A 19,947-nucleotide genomic window follows, 5' to 3' on the forward strand; every position below is an offset into this window, starting at 1 on the left:
AGGAACAGGGACGGAGACAGGTACAGCCATGGGGGGAACCTGATGGCTTCCTGTAGCTTCTTTTTTTAAGTTCTTACGTATCAGCAACATACCTAATGCGTCACTCTCTATGTATACACAGCTTCCACAGCATACTCGCAGGAAAAGCAGGTTATGTTTGGGTTTAACAGTATATGCACGTGAATTCCACAAGTCCCTGCCTGCTTTTGTATTTCCTGCTTCCTGTGATGTAAATGGAGGTTTCAAGACACTTATCACACAATTTTTTACGATTGTTTCTGATTATTTTAGCGGACCGGCATCTCTGTGGGCTTTTTTTTTTTTTTCTTTTCTTGTTTTGTTTGTTTTTAATGTTGCTGCTCTTACAAAAAAAAAAAATAACACCCTTCAGTGCAGTCTTTCAAATTTTCTATGTTATTATGTATCAGATTTTGTTTACGGACCGGCACCTCAGTGGGCTCTTTTTTTATTTATTTATTTTTTGTAATGTTGCTGCCCTTAAATAGAAAAGATTAACACCCTTCAGTACAATCTTTCCAATTTTCTTTGTTTTTATGTATCAGCTATAATACATCACTCAAAATTCATGTACACTTCCCAAAACAAACAAGAAAACCAGCTTATTATAAACCCAACAAGAAAACACCATTCACTACACTAACTAAACCCATATACTCTTAATTCCCACCGCCAAGACTCAATACAATTCCACGGCGCATCCCAGCCACCTTTCATTCACAGCGGAAAACGCAATAAAGAAAACGTGACATTTAAAGGGGAACTATTGTACTCACGAAGCAGGAACCTGAAGTCTGGCCTCGGTACGTACCTGTGACGGAATACAAAGGTGAGACTGATTGCTACTCAGGTAAGAGGAGCAGGTAGATAAAATGAATGAAAGGCAGGAGGGGAGAGAAAAGGGAGAGAAGCAGGAAGGATGGAGAGATGAAAGAGAGGAAGGATGAGAGGGATGAGATGAGAGGAGATTGAGAGGGAGGGAAGAGGGGAATAATTTGGGGAAGAGAGGAAAAGAAGCGAGGAAGGGAAGGGATGAGAAAGGTCAGGTGTGAGGGTCAGTCTTTATATACGATGTTAAAATTAAAACAAGGTAGGGAAAATAGAAATGCTGGACACAGGAAAAAGGAAGGTTATAGATTTAATAAAAGAGGGGGAAGGAAAGAAAAAGAAAAAAAAAGGCACAGAAATAAGAGATAATTGAATAAAACCTTGGTAAATAAAAGAAGAAACAAAGGAGAATAAAAAGGAGAGAGAGGAATAAGGACTGCAGAGAGAGAGAGAGAGAGAGAGAGAGAGAGAGAGAGAGAGAGAGAGAGAGAGAGAGAGAGAGAGAGAGAGAGAGAGAGAGAAAGCAAGTACACACATTTCTTTCTAACTTCTGGTAAAAACATATCAATAACTCCCCCTCTCTCTCTCTCTCTCTCTCTCTCTCTCTCTCTCTCTCTCTCTCTCTCTCTCTCTCTCTCTCTCTCTCTCTGCCCATTGGTTACAGTTTAGTGTCGCACCATTTAGAAGCTCAAGACACAAAAAACAGTCTGGTTGCTTCTATTTCCTTTTATCTTCCAGGGCCACACACCGCCCTAAGCTAACATTTGTAAACAAGGCGACATAGGAAGGCCGCCCCCGCCCACTCCTGCCCACATGGGGATGAGGGTGTGGGCTGGGCGGAGGGAGGAGGGCAAGGGAAGGAAGGACACGCAAGGACAGGTAAATTGGGAGTGTGTTTGTGTTACTTGTACTTCTGCTGCTACTACTACTACTACTACTACTACTACTACTACTACTCCTTCCTCTTACACCTCTACTGCTACTGCTGCTACTACTACTATCATTATTAATACAACTACTGCTAATATTATTACTACTACTACTACTACTACTACTACTACTACTACTACTACTACTGCTACTACAACAGCAACAACAACAACAACTACTAGTACTACTAATACTAATACTAATACTATTACGAATAATAATAATGATAATAATAATAATAGTTATTTTGTACTACTACTACTACAAATACTAATGATCCTCCTCTTCCTCCTCCTCCTCCTCCTCCAGCTCCTCTTCCACCTCCTAACCCATCTCCCTCCCTCCCTCCCATCCACCCACCCTTCCTTCCTTAACATCCTTCCTTCTACGTGCCTTCGTCCATCCTGCTCCACTTTCCACCAGCACCACCACCACCAGCACCACCATGCACGCACCTGCCGCTCCCTTTAGCACCGTCATGCACTGCTCGTGGTCGCCGTGCTCCGCCAAGTCCAGTGCTGTCATTCCATTGGCGTCCTTGGCGAGTAAGTCAGCACCGTGGTCCAGCAGGAGACGGATGTTCTCAACGGCTCCGTGCTCCGAGGCGAGGTGTAGGCACGTCTGGAGGGGGGGGAGAAGAAGGGAGCGTGTTCAGGAGAGATGTGTGAGGGAGAGTTGAAGAAGAGGGGTGGGTGAAAGGTAGGAATGTAGCTGTAGGGTGAAGAGATGGGGAAGGGGGACGTGTTCAGGGAGAGGGTATAGGAAGGGGGATGTGTTTAGTGGGTGGATAGGAAACCTGATGGGGAAGAATGGAAGGTGAGATAAGAATACGGTTGTAGGGTGAAGAGATAGGGGGAAAGTGGACGTGTTTAGAGTTGATGGGGAAGAATGATAGAAGATGGAAGGAAGAGATAATGAGGAAGTGATATGATAAAGGAAGAGCAATAATGAAGGAAGCTGTGGGTTTTAGTAAAGTGGAGGAGAGGAGATGAGGAAATGGTAGAGTGGAGGAAGAGCAATGAAGTGGATAAAGGACATTTAAGTAAGGTGGAGTGAAAGAGATGACGAGGATGTGGAAGGGTGGAGGAAGAGAAATGATGAAGAAGTAAATTTTAGTATGGATGACTAGGAAGAGGTGGAAGAGAGAGAGAGAGAGAGAGAGAGAGAGAGAGAGAGAGAGAGAGAGAGAGAGAGAGAGAGAGAGAGAGAGAGAGAGAGAGAGAGAGAGAGAGAGAGAGAGAGAAACGATGAAATAGAAAGATGAAGGAAAAAGACGAGGATGAAGAAAGAGTAGGGAAAAGAAAGACGAAGATGAAGAAGCAGAGTGGAATGAAAGAGACGAAGAGGAAATAGGGAAGAAGACAGAAAATGATGAATAAAGATGGAATAAAGGAAAAGAGACGAAGTAAAAAGAAGTAAGGAGAGAGACAGTGAAGACGAAGCAGTAAAGAGGAGGGAAAGAAAAAGAGACAATGAAATAGAGGAATAAAGAGAAAGAGAACAAAACAATGAGGAAGTAGATTGGAAAGTGCATGATGGTGATGGTGGTGGAGGGTAGTGGTGGTGGTGACGGTGGTGGTGGTGGTGGTGGTGGTGGTGACTGGTGGTGAAATGTGGAGATGGTGGTGATGAACTGAAGCAAAGTGGTGGTGCTTGGTGGTGATGGAGGCGAGAGAGAGAGAGAGAGAGAGAGAGGGAGAGAGAGAGAGAGAGAGAGAGAGAGAGAGGAGAGAGAGAGAGAGAGAGAGAGAGAGAGAGAGAGAGAGAGAAAGGACAGGGAATTAAATAGTGGTGACTGGTGGTGATGTGTGTGTGTGTGTGTGTGTGTTTGTTAAGTATGAAGAGAACTTAAAAATTACTATAATATGTTAAGTAGGGTGGTAGGGTGGTAAGGTCTCAGGGTTGTGTCAGGGTGTGTCAGGGTCAGGGAGTGTCAGGGTGAGGACAAGGCATGAGGTGGATAAAGAATGAGTGCAGGTATATGAAGATAGGCAGACAGGGTGTGTGTTTGTGTGTGGGTACGTGTTGTGTTACTTCCTGTGTGTGTGTGTGTGTGTGTGTGTGTGTGTGTGTGTGTGTGTGTGTGTGTGTGTGTGTGTGTGTGTGTGTGTGTGTGTGTGTTGTGTGTGTGTGTGTGTGTGTGTGTGTGAACAGTGATACACGCTCAGACAGACAGACAGACAGACAGACAGACTGATAGAGGTATACTTTATCTCTATCACATCACTTTACTATTGTCTATCTCAAAGGCTCTGAATTACCATATATTCTCTCACATTGTCCATCAATAGTAACTCTTTAACCAGTTCATCTATATATCACTCAATTTCTTTCACTAATATATCCCTGCTTTTGTATTCTCTTTAACCAACGCGCTTCTCTGACCAGCGCACTCCAATGCTGAGAGAGGCGAGTCACCCATCAAAACAGAAAACAGACATAGCCGCCTTCAAAAGAAAACTGGCGTTGAAACCGGGAGACTGTACTAAATATGAACTGTTTTATAATCGGTAACTGAGGTAAAACAGAACTGCCGCTTAAAATATATCTGGAATTTTGTTTGTTCTGAGGGTGAGACTAGTTTTCTTAGACAGGTGATAAATGGTGGAAAATACCCCACTTAAACTCAAAAATTAATAAGAAAAGACAATTTAATCCCCCAAAACAAACACCATTTCTACCAAACCTTACATAAAAACACATCCTTATCTAAATAAAAAAAATAAAATAACGCATAACGAACATTTTTTAAGTAAAGATAACAAGAAAATACCCCACTTAAACTCAAAAAGGCATAAGAAGAAGGCAATTTCAAGACAGCTCAACCTAACCAACATACAGGGACTGCCACGTGTAGGCCTGGTCGCTTCTTACACCTTCCCTTATCTCTTACGTTCTTATGCTAACACAACACCACACCCCCAACAACACCACACATCCTTACCCTTCCCTCAGCGCGGGGCCCGGAGGCGAGGTTCACGTCCGCCCCCGCCTGCAGAAGAATCCTAAGGCAGCGAGAGTTTTCCGTTGTGGCTGCGGCGTGGAGGGGAGTCCTGCCCCACGCATCCCGGCAGTCCAGGTGGGCCAGCTGGTCGCCATTAAGCAGGTCCTCCAGCAGCTCAGCGTTGTCCCATAGAGCAGCCTGACGGAGGGGCAGAAGGGGGGGTTAGTGTATGAAGGGTGAGTAGCGGTGAGGGATGAGGTAAGGAAGGTAAGGTTTGTAGAAGTGGTGGTGAAATTAGGGTGTGGATCAAGAGGAGGAGGAGGAGGAGGAGGAGGTAGCGCATAAGGGTGTGTATTATGAAGAGGAGGTAGAGGAGGAGGGGGGAAGATGCCGATGCAGTAATAGTGAGCACTGAGGCAAGGGGTGACTTAAAGAGGGATGGTGTGAATAGTTTGTTATTTAGTTAATTAATTACTTAGTTTGGTGATTATCTTATCTTTTTAATAGGTAACGAGATAAATAGGTACTTAGGTAAACAGGTAGGTACTTAGGTAAATAGATAAGTACTTAGATAAATAGGTAAACAGGTAATTAGTATTAGAGGCATACACAATCAGTAGATGGAACTGTTCGTAGGCCAATTAGAAAGTCAGTCTATCAGTTGATCAACCAGTTAGCCAGTCACAGAGCCGGGGCAGTCACACAGCCAGCCACACAGGCAGTCACACAGCCAGCCACACAGCTACCCACACAGACAGTCACACAGCCAGCCACACAGCTACCCACACAGACAGTCACACAGCCAGCCACACAGCTACCCACACAGGCAGTCACACAACCAGCCACACAGCTACCCACACAGGAAGTCACACAGCCAGCCACCCAGCTACCCACACAGACAGTCACACAGCCAGCCACACAGCTACCCACACAGACAGTCACACAGCCAGCCACACAGCTACCCACACAGACAGTCACACAGCCAGCCACACAGCTACCCACACAGACAGTCACACAGCCAGCCACACAGCTACCCACACAGGCAGTCACACAGCCAGCCACACAGCTACCCACACAGGCAGTCACACAGCCAGCCACACAGCTACCCACACAGACAGTCACACAGCCAGCCACACAGCTACCCACACAGACAGTCACACAGCCAGCCACACAGCTACCCACACAGACAGTCACAGAGCCAGCCACACAGCTACCCACACAGACAGTCACACAGCCAGCCACACAGCTACCCACACAGGAAGTCACACAGCCAGCCACACAGCTACCCACACAGACAGTCACACAGCCAGCCACACAGCTACCCACACAGACAGTCACACAGCCAGCCACACAGCTACCCACACAGACAGTCACACAGCCATTCACACAGCTACCCACACAGGCAGTCACACAGCCAGCCACACAGCTACCCACACAGACAGTCACACAGCCAGCCACACAGCTACCCACACAGACAGTCACAGAGCCAGCTACCCAACTACCCACACAGGAATTCACACAGCCAGCCACACAGCTACCCACACAGACAGTCACACAGCCAGCCACCCAGCTACCCACACAGACAGTCACACAGCCAGCCACACAGCTACCCACACAGACAGTCACACAGCCAGCCACACAGCTACCCACACAGACAGTCACACAGCCAGCCACACAGCTACCCACACAGACAGTCACACAGCCAGTTCCTAACATAACCAATCACACACACACACACACCCACACAGTCGCACACTCAGCGTTCCAGCCTCCCCGCCACACAGACAGTCACACAGCCAGTTCCTAACATAACCAATCACACACACACACACACCCACACAGTCACACACTCAGCGTTCCAGCCTCCCCGCCACACAGACAGTCACACAGCCAGTTCCTAACATAACCAATCACACACACACCCACACCCACACAGTCGCACACTCAGCGTTCCAGCCTCCCCGCCACACACCCACGCAGGCAATCACACAATCAAGCCAGCCAGCCACGACATACAGCAGGCAGTCAATCATCCACTTATTCACGTGGGTTTGGATGTGAAGGCTGAGTGATGGATGGCGAGGGGAGCGGGGAAACCACTGTACATTGATGGATTAGTGGAAAAATAGGCTTAGTGACTCATATAGGCTCAAAAAAAGAAAAAAACGAGCCTGCTAGTGGATAAATAGTGTGAGAAAACAATATGTGTAGGAATTGCTGACTATTCTCTCTCTCTCTCTCTCTCTCTTCTCTCTCTCTCTCTCGCTCTCTCTCCTCTCTCTCTCCTCTCTCTCTCTCTCTCTCTCTCTCTCTCTCTGCCACTATAAATATATTCCACGTGGTCAAAGAATTTTTTTTTTTCCTTTTCCATTTTTTTTTTCCTTTTTTATTTCCCTTTTCATACATAAAATCACAATATACAAACTGCCTCTCTTTTTTTTTTCCAGCATACAAGTACTGCTCCCTTGCAATCTTGGGTCCCCTCGTATTTTTTTTTTTCCCTTTCTTTCCCTCTCTTTTTATGCGGAGACTAATATATATTTTTCTTTCAGCCTTCTTTCTTTCCTTCCTTCCCTCTTTCGCATCAAGTACTGCATGTGAGTCTCGAGTTTTTCTTTTTCTTTCTTTCTTTTTCTTTCTTTCTTTTTTCACACTGAGTACTGCATGGGAGGTCACGAATTTTTTTTTCTTTTTCTTTCTTTCTTTCTTTCTTTTCTTTCTTTTTTTCACACGTATCTATTCAATTAAGTGGTGTACAAATGGCCTTATATTTGAGTCCTTTTCATTAGTTTAAATTTTACGCTTTTATTTATTTATTTATCTATTTACTTATTTATGTTTTATGTTTATTTGCTTACTAACTTACCTACCTAATTAATTACTTCCTTAATTGCTTACTTCATTAATTAGCTAGTTAGAGAGATAGATAGATAGAGATAGATAGATAGATAGATAGATAGATAGATAGATAGATAGATAGATGGATGAAAGGACAGATAGATAGATAGATAGATAGATAGATAGATAGATAGACTGACAGATAGATAGATAGATAAATAGATGGATACACAGACAGCTAAATGAATGGATAGAGAGACAGATAGTTATTTATTTAGCTAGTGGATGAGTGAATGAGTTAATTACCTAGTTACTCAATTGGTTAGTTAATTAATGAGTTAATTACCTAGTTACTCAATTGGTTAGTTAGTTAATGAGTTAATTACCTAGTTACTCAATTGGTTAGTTAGTTAATCAGTCTATTAGTTAATGAATTAGTCAGCAGGTGAGTGAGTGAGTGAGTGAATGAGTGAGGTTGGCTAATTATTCAGTCAGTCAGTCAGATTAATTAGTCAGTCAGTCACAGTATTTACTCACAAGACACAAACTGTAACCTTCTTTTTTTTCCCAGTTCCTTATAACTTGAACACTTAGCAGGAGAGCATCAAGACGCCTGCAAGACTTAACTGGCTAACTCTTTCAAAACTCCTCCTTTGCAAACTTTGTGAGCGTGAGAATATACATACATTACACACCTGAGCGTGGTAGTTATGCATACATACATACGCTGAGAGAGAGAGAGAGAGAGAGAGAGAGAGAGAGAGAGAGAGAGAGAGAGAGAGAGAGAGAGAGAGAGAGAGAGAGAGAGAGAGAGAGAGAGAGAGAGAGAGAGAGAGAAAAAAGATGAAAGGAAAAAAAAGTCAGAGGAAGAAGGGATAAATAAATAAACGAGAGAGAGAGAGAGAGAGAGAGAGAGAGAGGAGAGAGAGAGAGAGAGAGAGAGAGAGAGAGAGAGAGGAGAGAGGAGAGAGAGAGAGAGAGAGAGAGCCTTAAAATCTCAAATACATTTCTTCCAGCAAGCATCCACACAGTTCACAAGAGCTTCACTCCTGACGAAGGCGAAGTTATGACGAGAGAAAAGAGATGGTGTGGGTAGTGACGCTATTGTGGACGCTACGCTGACGCCCGCCCCCCACCCCACACCTGTCCTGGCCACGTGTGAGTCATAGGGAAACACAGCGCTACGTGAGTCACCCTGGGAACACTGACGCTACACACTGACATATTAACACTGCTCCTATTGAGTCCTTTTTCCTAAACGTTTGATGTGACCTCATGTGACCTGATGTGACCTGGTGTGACCTGGTGTGTGTGTGTGGTTACTGTGTGCATGTTGGTTTTTGCTGTTGAGTGTTTTATCTATCTTTTTCTTGGTGTTGTTGTTGTTGTTTTTGTTGTTGTTGTTGTTGTCATGGTTAATTATATATTTCAACACGAGCCACTGTGACTTGTATGGTGGGTTTGTATTGGGTCTCTTGGGTCTTTTAGTTGTTGTTGTTGTTGATGTTGTTATTATTATTCTTATTATTATTATTATTATTATTATTATTATTATTATTATTATTATTATTATTATTATTATTATTATTATCATTATTACTATTATTATTATTATTATTACGACCGGGTTTATTTATTTATTTATTTATTTATTTATTTATTTATTTATTTACTCCTATATTCACCTTATATTATTACACTTTATTTAATTATTACCTGTCTTACTTACTTTATCAATCTTACTTATCTATCAATCTATTATTCTCTTTATTTCATTGACATGTTTACCAGTTCATATTTATTTTTTCCCTACTTTTTTTTTCCTTTAAGCGGCCTCTCCAATACATGAAAAGTAAATAAACAAATGAATAAAAAATAAATAAATAAAAACTGGGCCTACCTAACCTGACTCTCCATGTAACCTAGACAAAGTAAGGGAGTTAGTTACGGCTTGGATAAACTTAAATTTGGTCATGTAATTAAACCTGTTCCGTGTATTTTACAATTTATACCAACTCTCGGCCTGCCTTCATTTGCATACAGAATACACGCACTCGCCTTCACTCCACTACCGCAACTCCACTGTAAAAATGGCTTGTAGGAGCGTCAAATTGCGAAGAAACGTGCTATTTTTTGCTATATTTTAAGGGAGAGAACTCAAATTTACCTCAGTTGACCCTTTGACTGGTAATGACAACAGGAGACTGGACTCACCACTTACGAGAAATTTCAGACCACTTCACGGAGACACAAATACAAGAACACAATGACAACAGGACACTTACTTAGTTACGACTTTCTATGAGTAATTTAAAACCATTTCACTAAGCACAAATATAAGACACTATAGGGTTTGAACTAACGTATGACGCCCCTTTGCTCCAGTGCATAGTGTCTTTCTGCGTTATATTTTCTCTGGACCACCTTATTAAACTGGAGAAGCCGCAGAAGCCAAAGGGTTAAGGGAAGTAAAGAGTTAGTGTACCAAGAAGGAAAAGTTTGCGTGGACACTTTTTCAAATATTTCCGCGTCTTATCTCGACAACTTCCAAAAGGCTCTAGCGAAGGTTACTGGGACTTGCAGGGGTGTTTATACAATTCTATTGATAGTTTAACAGGGATTCTGCATCACTAATAAGCTTTGGTGGCTCCCTATTAGCTTTTTGTAAGGATGTTTTCGTGATTCTGGTGATAATTTGTCAAGAATACAGCAAGATCAACAGAATTTGGTGAACGCTATTGGGGGATTCGGCAAGGCTGTTGATTTTCGCGATTTGTACTGATAGTTGCAGCAAGAATTCATCATCAATGGTGTTTAGTAGATCGCATTTGTTTTCTCAAGGATATTTTCGTGATTTTAGTAACAGTTTAACAAGACTTTAGCATCATCAGCGGGAGAAGAAACACACACACACACACACACACACACACACACACACACGAGAAGCCTATATATGTATAAACTCTGCAGCCTTTAAAAATAACCATGATGAGACAAAGGAGGCTATCTCAGAACAAGGAACCACTGAACTGAATGAAATGCTCAAGAACAAGACCCTTTCAATTGTATTCTGAACCACTTCCACGCCGCACCTCCGCTACTTTCAAAAGCCTCTATAGAGTTGAAGTTACACGGGTTTTTAATGGCGTTTTCGTCGTTCTAGTGATAGATTAACAACATTTCTATATTGTTAGAGGGAGAAACACTCTTGAGAACATGGCTAATCATCTATGTGGCCTTTGGAAACAGTCATAGTGAAGGAGGTAAAGCGTTTATGAATACCAGTCTGAATTCCACCACCTCTGCAACTTTCAAAAGGCTCTAGTTGAAGTGACACGGGTTCTTGAGGGTCTTTTCGTGGTTCTAGAGACAGATTAACAACATTTCTACATTTTTTTTAATAGGAGAAACAGTGGTAGTGAGGTAATAACTGGTTTCTGAATGCAGAGTCTGAAATTCGACCATCTCCACTACTTTCAAAAGGCTCTAGTTGAAGTGACGCGGGTTTTTAATGGAGTTTTCGCCGTTCTAGTGATAGATTAACAACATTTCTACATTACTAATAAGAGAAACACTCTTGGGAACCTGGCTTATCATCTCTGTGGCCTTTGAAAACAGTAGTAGTGAAGTAATAAAGGTTTTCTGAATACGGACCTTAGTGTTAGCAGCAATACACCAATATCATAAGCATCACCCCCTGGCGCGCCCCCCACACTGAACACTCGCCTAAATAAAGTGAGAGGGAGAGTTACAGAAGAGCCTAGAGGTGGTAGTGTCGGTGGTAATTGTCTATCTCCATATGCAAAAACTGTCCCTCAGCCGCGCCGCCCCCCAGTGCAAGTAGACGTGGTGAGGGGAGGGGAGGGGAGGGGAGGGGAGGGGTTGGCTAGAGGCGAGGAGAGGATAGGATAGGAGAGGAGAAGAGAGGAGATGAAATGAGAGGGGAGGAGAGGATAGGATAGGATAGGATAGGAGAGGAGAGGAGAGGAGGAGAGGAGAGGAGAGGGAGAGGAGAGGAGAGGAGAGGAGAGGAGAGGAGAGAGAGGAGAGAGAGGAAGAGAGAGGAGAGAACAGAACAGGGAAAACGAAAGTGAGGAGAGAAAACGAAAGATAATTCTATAAAATTGAAGTGACACACACACACACACACACACACACACACACACACACACACACACACACACACACACACACACACACACACACACACACACACACACACATGGTAAGATTGAAGAAATATAAATACCAAGAAGAAAACTCAGTATAGTCAAGATCCTGAATACTACAACTACACACACACACACACACACACACACACACACACACACACACACTCACACACACACACACACCTTCCCACACGTCGCATCACCATCCTCACGAACGGAAGATGATGGTGAGACATTCACTGCAGATGGTGCGGAAGAAGAAGAAGAAGAGGAGGCTGCACTCTTCTCTGACCCAAGAGGAGGAAGAGGCGGAGGCGGAGGGAGGTGGAGGAGGGAGGAGGAGGGGAGGAGGAGGAGGTGAGGGCGTCCCATCTTTACTATCCTCTACTCCTTCCACTCCTTCATCATCACTATCACCATCTTTTCGTAGCTTTTTCTTCACTCTCCCCACCACCACCAGCACTGCCCCCTTCAGTGAGTTCAGTAAGGGGACGCCGCGCCCCCGCCACTTCATGCCCCCCCTTTAGGGTTACAGATAAAGGCGCGGCGTGTTCAGGGCACTCATAGTCTCGTGGTGTGATTTGGTGGTGCGCCATGCTTCACGCTGATTGGCTGATTGGATTGGGCTTCTGTTCCGTGATTGGTTGGTTTAATTGTTTTGTTTGTGGTGGGTTTTTTTTTTCGCTTTCACCACTTTTTCTTTATTTTTCTTTTTTTTTCGTTTCTTTCTTTTCGTTCGCGTGATAAAAGTGGTGTCATGAATTATTGTTGTGGTGGTAGTAGTAGTAGTAGTAGTAGTAGTAGTAGGTAGTAGTAGTAGTAGTAGTAGTAGTAGTAGTAGTAGTAGTAGTAGTAGTAGTAGTAAAAATATAATAATAATAAATAATAATAATAATAATAATAATAATAATAATAATAATAATATTAAATAATAATAATAATAACACCCACATCCCATTTTCTATTCCTCCCTCTCACGTAAACTATTCTATATCCAAACTCCGTTTTCTTTCCACGTTTCTTTTCCAATTTCCTCCTTTACATATACCGCGCATTTTTTTTTTCTTCTTTATTTATCTTTTTTTCCTTCTACGCTTACATATCGCAGAGTAGGAGGAGGAGGAGGAGGAGGAGGAGGAGGAGGAGGAGGAGGAGGAGGAGGAGGAGGAGGAGGAGGAGGAGGAGGAGGAGGAGGAAGAGGAGGAGGAGGAGGAAGAGGAGGAGCAGTTTGCGTCAGGGAGCTCAGAGTCCTGTAGATTGGATGGGGTAATTTAGGAGAAGGAGGAGGAGGAGGAGGAGGAGGAGGAGGAGGAGGAGGAGGAGGAGGAGGAGGAGGAGGAGGAGGAGGAGGAGGAGGAGGAGGAGGAGGAAAACGAGAGAGGGTGGAAGAAGGCACGTAGGAGGAAAGTGGGAAGAAGGGAAAAGAAGAGATGGTATTGCTAGGAGGAGGAGGAGGAGGAGGAGGAGGAGGAGGAGGAGGAGGAGGAGGAGGAGGAGGAGGAGGAGGAGGAGGTCATTTCGTGTGGCGTTGGAGATGAAAGTTCGTGTATTATTTAAATCTCTCTCTCTCTCATATGCAAATCCACACACACACACACACACACACACACACACACACACACACACACACACACACACACACACAGTCACCCCATCCCTCCAGCTTCCAATCCCAATTCTGGCGCCATAACTGCGTGCTTCATTTTTGCTAATCTTTTTTAATTATTCTCCCTGTGTCATTCCATTCCCTCCGCCACGCTGCTAATGGTACAACCTCGCCCTCCCTTTATGGCTCAGTCCCCCCTTGATGCATTAGTTCATTGGCGTCTGTATAGAAAACGGGATTGTGACGGTGTTTTTAATATTTTTTCGTGGCGGTGGTGGTGGTGGTGGTGGTGATGTTGGTGGAGATGGTGGTGGTAGTAGTAGTAGTAGTAGTAGTAGTAGTAGTAGTAGTAGTAGTAGTAGTAGTAGTAGTAGTAGTAGTAGTAGTAGTAGTGAGATGAATAGAAAATTGTAAGGACTACTACTACTACTACTACTACTACAAGAACAAGCATATAACAAGACTATGAAATTGAAAGCGAGAGAACGAAACAGATAAGAAGAAGAAGAAGAAGAAGAAGAAGAAGAAGAAGAAGAAGAAGAAGAAGAAGAAGAAGAAGAAGAAGAAGATCAAGAACAAGAAGAACAAGAACAAGTAAAAACAAGACGAAGAAACGAGAAAGAAAAAGAAAGAAAAACAACAACACAAAAGACAAAAAAAAAAAAAAAGAACAAACCAAGAAGAAAGAAGAAGAAGAAGAAAGAAGAAGAAGAAGAAGAAGAATGTAAGGGGGTACACCAACATTTTTCACAGGTGTCCAAAACTTTGCATTCCCTCCCCAGCTCTTCTTTATTACGTACTTTCCTGAAACCCTCCTCTGGGCTGCTAACGATTAATTCAAGAGTGGCCATTACTTATAAGCTGAGGGCGAGGCAGGAATTTCCAAGGCTTACTGAGCTCTTTTCATGGTGTCACGTGTGTGTGTGTGTGTGTGTGTGTGTGTGTGTGTGTGTGTGTGTGTGTGTGTGTGTGTGTGTGTGTGTGTGTGTGTGTGTGTGTGTGTGTGTGTGTGTGTGTGTGTGTGTGTGTGTGTGTGTGTGTGTGTGTGTGTGTGTGTGTGTACGTAAAAGAGCTCTTGACTAGTAATTGGATGACTCGCTAATGCACATGATGTCCTTGTGTGTGTGTGTGTGTGTGTGTGTGTGTGTGTGTGTGTTACCACGGTCCACGTCACACGCTCAGAAGCAAACAAACCAGTAAATAATTTAAGGTGTGCATCACAAAACATCACAAAACACCGTAACTTTCTTAGCTAACTGGTACGAGACTCTATACACTGCCCCACAAACACACATACATTATAGAACCAGTATCGGTAAGGTCACATCATCACAGCACAGAGAAATATAACGAACACAAACGTAGGAGGATGTCAAGTGTCAACAGGTAACTGGTACGAATACGCAGGTAAGCGGATCAGACAAGTTTCAACCGGCAACTCTAATAAAACCACATCACAACACAGCGGACACAAGGATAAATAAGCAGCTAGGCGGATTAGTCAGGTTTCAACAGGTAAATTAATAAAAAACAGCATCACACAGCAGAGGTAGGATAAAGAACACAGGTACACAGGTAGGCGGGTCAGTCAGGTGTCAACAAATAATTAATAAAAACAGCATCATACAGCAGAGGTAGGATAAAGAACACAGGTACACAGGTAGGCGGGTCAGTCAGGTGTCAACAAATAATTAACAAAAACAGCATCACAAAGCAGAGGTAGGATAAAGAACACAGGTACACAGGTAGGGGGGTCAGCCAGGTGTCATCAGGTAAATGGAACAGAAAGACGTAATGACTCACAGGTATAAATAGACTGAATCCTGTAACCCACATCAGCATTATGACTTACGTGGAGGATGGAGGACACACACACACACACACACACACCTGCCCAACATAACTGAACACCAGCCACACCTCTTCCTTAGCTGCCCCTCTACACTAAACACCTGTACTAACACCTGTCTCACCCCAGCACTTCCTCACCTGTCCTGCACTACTCCACACCTCCCGCATCCTCCCCCCCGCACACCTGGCAGGCTCGACACACCTACACCTCCGGCACTTCACCTTCCCCTGCTCACCTGGCGCGCTAATCAATATGCACCTGCCTCATGCACTCAATCACGGCCCTGCTTCCTGCCTCACTGTGTACCTTTCTGTTATTGCATTGACGCCTTGATGAATTGGCTAACTGGTGTAATGGTTAACGCCTTCACTGTGAATAATGGTTAATGCTTTAATTTCACTGTTACTATAATGGTCAAGTTTATTTCACTGTTAATGTAATGGTCTGTGTTTTAATTGTTGCTGTAAGGACTGACAAATAGTTAATGCTCTCTCTGTCACTGTAATGCTCAAGTTTATTTAAGTTTTCTTGTAATGGTTAAGGTTTTCGTGTCAGTTTCTGTAATGGTCGTTTATTTTACTGTTGTTGTAGTGGTATATGCTTTTATTGCTATTGTGAAGGCTAAAAATGATAACGCTATCTTGATAACTGTAATGGCTGGAGCGTTTGTTTCACTACCGCTGTAATGGTCCGTGCTTTTATTGCTTTTGTGAGGGCAAACAATGACTACCGCTTTCTTTATTACAGTAAGAGGTGACAGTGGCTAACGCTTCCTCTATTACAGCAATGGTTAAGGTTATTTCACTGTTCCTGTAATGGATAAAACTTTCACTTCACTATTACTGTAATGATCAAGAGGTTCATTTAACTATTACTACAATGACTACCTTCCTTTCATTACTTATTAACCACGTGACACTTCAACTCTACTAAGCTGATAAGAATACACTATTTTTCCTTATAACTAATATAGGAATTCTAGTTCATTCATTTAAGTTTCATCGACTTCAAAAATCTCAAAAAAAAAAAAATAAAAATCTTCTAACATTCCCTTCACTAACTTTCTTTTTTACTTTTTTTTTACTTTCTTTCACTGATTCAAGTACTTACATTTTAACCCTTTCCCTGCAGCAATTCACGACACTAAGCACAAGGAATGAAATCTTTATCAGCGTCTACGAGAAAGAAATGGGACTAGAAAAGGATTTGGGATTTCTAGCCAGTGCAGTGTTTAGAGGCGGCTGTAACACAAGGGGAGAGTCTCAGAGTGGTTAGTGGTTAAGGAAAGATGGGTTAAATAGAAGTGAATGGGTTAAGATGCTGTAAGAATCCACCGATCTATAATGATTTTTCAGCATTGTAAACTCAGAAATTTGTCATTTTTTTTTTTTTTTTTTCGTTTTTTTTTTATTTTTTTTTTTCTCTAATTTCTCAAATACTGAATACTGAATAACAGGTCTCCTCTCTAACTTTACTTTTTCTTTCCCTCTCTTTCCCTCATTTTCATTTTTAACAATTGAAAACTAAAGAACAAGACACCTTCTATCTTTCTTTGTTACGTTCCTTCCCTCCTCTTTTTTTTCACTCTTTTTTTAGCAATGGAAACTGAAGAACATCACCTTCTTCAACATTTTTTTTTACTTTCTTTTCTCTTTTTCTTTACTTTTCCACTAATGAACACTGAAAAAATAAGAGAAAATAGAAAAAAAAACACGAAGGACCTTCCTCTAACTTTTCCCCTCTTTTCTTTATTTTTCCACCACTGAAAACTAAAAAAGAAAAAGAAAAAGAAAGAGAAAAAAAATGAAAAAAAAAGCGAAGAACGTTCCTCCAACTTTCTTTTCAGTTTCTTTCCCTCGCTTTTCTTTCCTCTCTTTCTCTCCTTCCCTCCCCTCCCTCCCTACTACCTCCCTCCTTCCTTCTTTCCTTCCTTCCTTCCTTCCTCGCTCTGGATCTCAACTTCCCCCAGGGTCGGGCAGCAAAACCAAGTCAGAAACTAAATTAACTTTGCATCTGAAACTTCCCTTTTTTTTTATTTTACATTTGCGGCGCGGAGGGGGGGGAAGGGGGTGGAGGGGGGCAGGGAGGGAATTGGAGGAGCCTTTTACTTTCTTTCTTTCCCTTACTCTCTTTGAAATTCCTCTCCTGCCCCTTCTTGCTCTCGTATCAAGGAAAATGCACTCGTATCAAGGAAAAGGTCGAAGTAGTGAACACGAAGGGAAGTTGGGCGGGGAAATATCAGAATTCAAAAAGTAACGAAGTAGTGAAGAAGGGAAAAAAAAATATATCGGAATTCAAAAAGAAGTAACAAAGTAGTGAAGATGAAAAAAATTATTGGAATTCAAATAGGAGCGAAGTGTAGGGGAAAAAAATATCGGAATTCAAAAAGTACCGAAGTAGTGAAGAAGAAGAGAAAAAATATCGCAATTTCAAAAAGTAACGAAGTAGTGAAGAAGGGAAAAAAAATATCGGAATTCAAAAAGAAGTAATGAAGTAGTGAAGAGAAAAAAAAAAATCGGAATTCAAAAAAAGTAACGTAGTGGGAAAAGGAAAAAGTATCGAAATTACAAAAGTAAGCAAGAAGTGAAAAAGGGAAAACTGTAAAAATTGAAAAAAAGTGAAAAGGCGAAAAAATAATCCAAATTCAAAAAAAGAAACGAAGTGAAAAGGAAAAATATGGAAATTCAAAAAGAAAGGAAGAGGTAAAAAAAAAAAGAAAACTAAAAAAAAAAACGAAGAAGTGAAAAAGGGGAAAATATCGAAATTCAAAAAGAAGCGAAGTAGTAAAAAGGAAAAAAAATCAAAATTAAAATAGAAACGAAGAAAAAAAAGAAAAAATATCAAAATTACAAAAGAAACGAAGAATTGAAAAAGGAAAAATATCGAAATTAAAAAAAGAAGCGAACTAAAAAAAAGGGAAAACACCGAAATTCTAAAAAAAAAAAAAAACGAAGCGAAAAGGGGAAAAAAAAAATATATCAAAATTAAAAGAGAAAGCGAAGAGGTAAACAGAAATACTTCAAAATTCAAAAAGGAAGCGAAGGGAAAAACTCAAATAAAAAAAAATATTATCAAACTTAAAAAAAAAAGAAAAAGGAAAGAAATGAAAAAAAACAGCCAACACAATTAAACAAAAGAGTCAAAATCTGAAAAAAATTAAAAAAAAACTTTCAGAACTCAAAAAAAATATAAAATTCATAGAAAAAAACGATGAAAACGGGAAAAGAAATGAAAAAAATGAAGAAATAAGAACGTAAAAACACGAACCAAGAAATAAAAAAGAAAAAAGAATTGAAAAGAAGAAGAAAAAAATTAAGACTGAAAATACCAACAATAGCAAATGTAAAAAAACACATACGAAATAAAATAAATAAATAAATAAATAAATAAATAAATAAACACACAAGAAAGTAAAAATAAATAAACAAATAAATAAATAAATAAACAGAAAAAAAGGTAAAAAAAAAGATAAGAAAATAAAAATCCATGTAAACTTGTAACAATAATTAATAAATACTTAAATATTTTTCTCACTTTACAAGCCACAACAGCTACGTATTTCAAAATGCCAAATTAATTCTCTCTCTCTCTCTCTCTCTCTCTCTCTCTCTCTCTCTCTCTCTCTCTCTCTCTCTCTCTCTCTCTCTCTCTCTCTCTCTCTCTCTCTCTCTCTCTCTCTCTCTCTCTCTCTCTCTTACTAATTAGCAATCCACTCAGAAAATTAGAGGTATATGATCCTCTCTCTCTCTCTCTCTCTCTCTCTCTCTCTCTCTCTCTCTCTCTCTCTCTCTCTCTCTCTCTCTCTCTCTCTCTCACTAGCACAATAAATCTCACACTTACAACACTTTTAAGGTCAGAAAAGTCACACTAACACTTAAAAATTACACTTAGAAGGTCACACTTACAAAGTTCACACTCTCTTGGACACACTTATGAAGGTCACAGTTGTTAAGGTCACAATCACACTTAAGGTCACGGTTATTAAGGCCATTCTTAGACACGCTTTCCCACTTCCCGCGCCCGCCCAGCCAAGGTCAGCAAGGTCACCGCACTATGAGCCAATTAAGGGGTCACAAAGGTCGGCCTCCTCACGTCCCTGGGCCAATAAACTGCAAGGAAATTCCCGACCTTGCTTTGAACTTCGATTTTAGGGTCGGAAATATTTTGAAATGAAGTTGAAATTTATCTTTTTGTTTTGTTTTGTTTTGTTTTGTTTTGTTTTTGTATTCGTTATGTTATGTTCTCTCTCTCTCTCTCCTCTCTCTCTCTCTCTCTCCTCTCTCTCCTCTCTCTCTCTCCTCTCTCTCTCTCTCTCTCTTGTTTCTTTTTATTGATTTAACAGAATTCTACTTTTCTCTCCTCTATTTCTATTTATTTTATATTATTACACTGGTATGTCGCTTTTAATTCTTCTTTTTTATTGATTTTATCTTTTCTTTTCATTTTTACTAGTTTTACTTTTTTTTTTACTTTTACTTATACTTTTTTTGCTGATTTTTTCTTCTCTATATTTCCTTTTCTTATAGATATTTTCTTTTATATTTCTTTTTTTTCCTAATTTCATTGATTTTTCTCCTCCACTTCTTCTTTACTTATACTTTTTTCTATTATTTGTCATTCATTGGTTTTAACTAATTCTTTATCGTCCTCTATTTCTCTTTTACTGATTTTTACTTATTCTTCTCTTTTCAATTTCTTTTCTTACTAATTATTCTGTTTTTATTTATCTATTTTTTGTTTGTTCTTTCTTTTATTTCTT

General features: G+C 41.1%; 2 protein-coding genes across 2 annotated transcripts; one reads left to right on the forward strand and one right to left on the reverse strand.

Moving 5' to 3' along the window:
* Nucleotides 1–351: 351 nt before the first annotated feature.
* LOC135089375 (ankyrin repeat domain-containing protein 29-like) lies at nucleotides 352–5,327 on the reverse strand. The gene is made up of 5 exons (XM_063984939.1): nucleotides 5,288–5,327; nucleotides 5,112–5,131; nucleotides 4,721–4,918; nucleotides 2,232–2,397; nucleotides 352–829 (listed from the first exon to the last, which is right to left on the reverse strand). The coding sequence occupies exons 1-5, from the start codon at nucleotides 5,325–5,327 to the stop codon at nucleotides 771–773; spliced, it is 483 nt and encodes a 160-aa protein (XP_063841009.1). The 3' UTR covers nucleotides 352–770.
* Nucleotides 5,328–5,340: 13 nt separating this feature from the next.
* Nucleotides 5,341–15,435, forward strand: LOC135089376 (KH domain-containing protein 3-like). Its single transcript, XM_063984940.1, has 5 exons — nucleotides 5,341–5,352; nucleotides 5,475–6,425; nucleotides 9,944–10,016; nucleotides 10,217–10,286; nucleotides 15,315–15,435. The coding sequence occupies exons 1-5, from the start codon at nucleotides 5,341–5,343 to the stop codon at nucleotides 15,433–15,435; spliced, it is 1,227 nt and encodes a 408-aa protein (XP_063841010.1).
* The last annotated feature ends 4,512 nt before the right edge of the window (nucleotides 15,436–19,947 follow it).

This window comes from Scylla paramamosain, chromosome 32 (assembly GCF_035594125.1).
Source record: "Scylla paramamosain isolate STU-SP2022 chromosome 32, ASM3559412v1, whole genome shotgun sequence".
In the NCBI taxonomy this organism is placed as follows: Eukaryota; Metazoa; Arthropoda; class Malacostraca; order Decapoda; family Portunidae; genus Scylla; species Scylla paramamosain.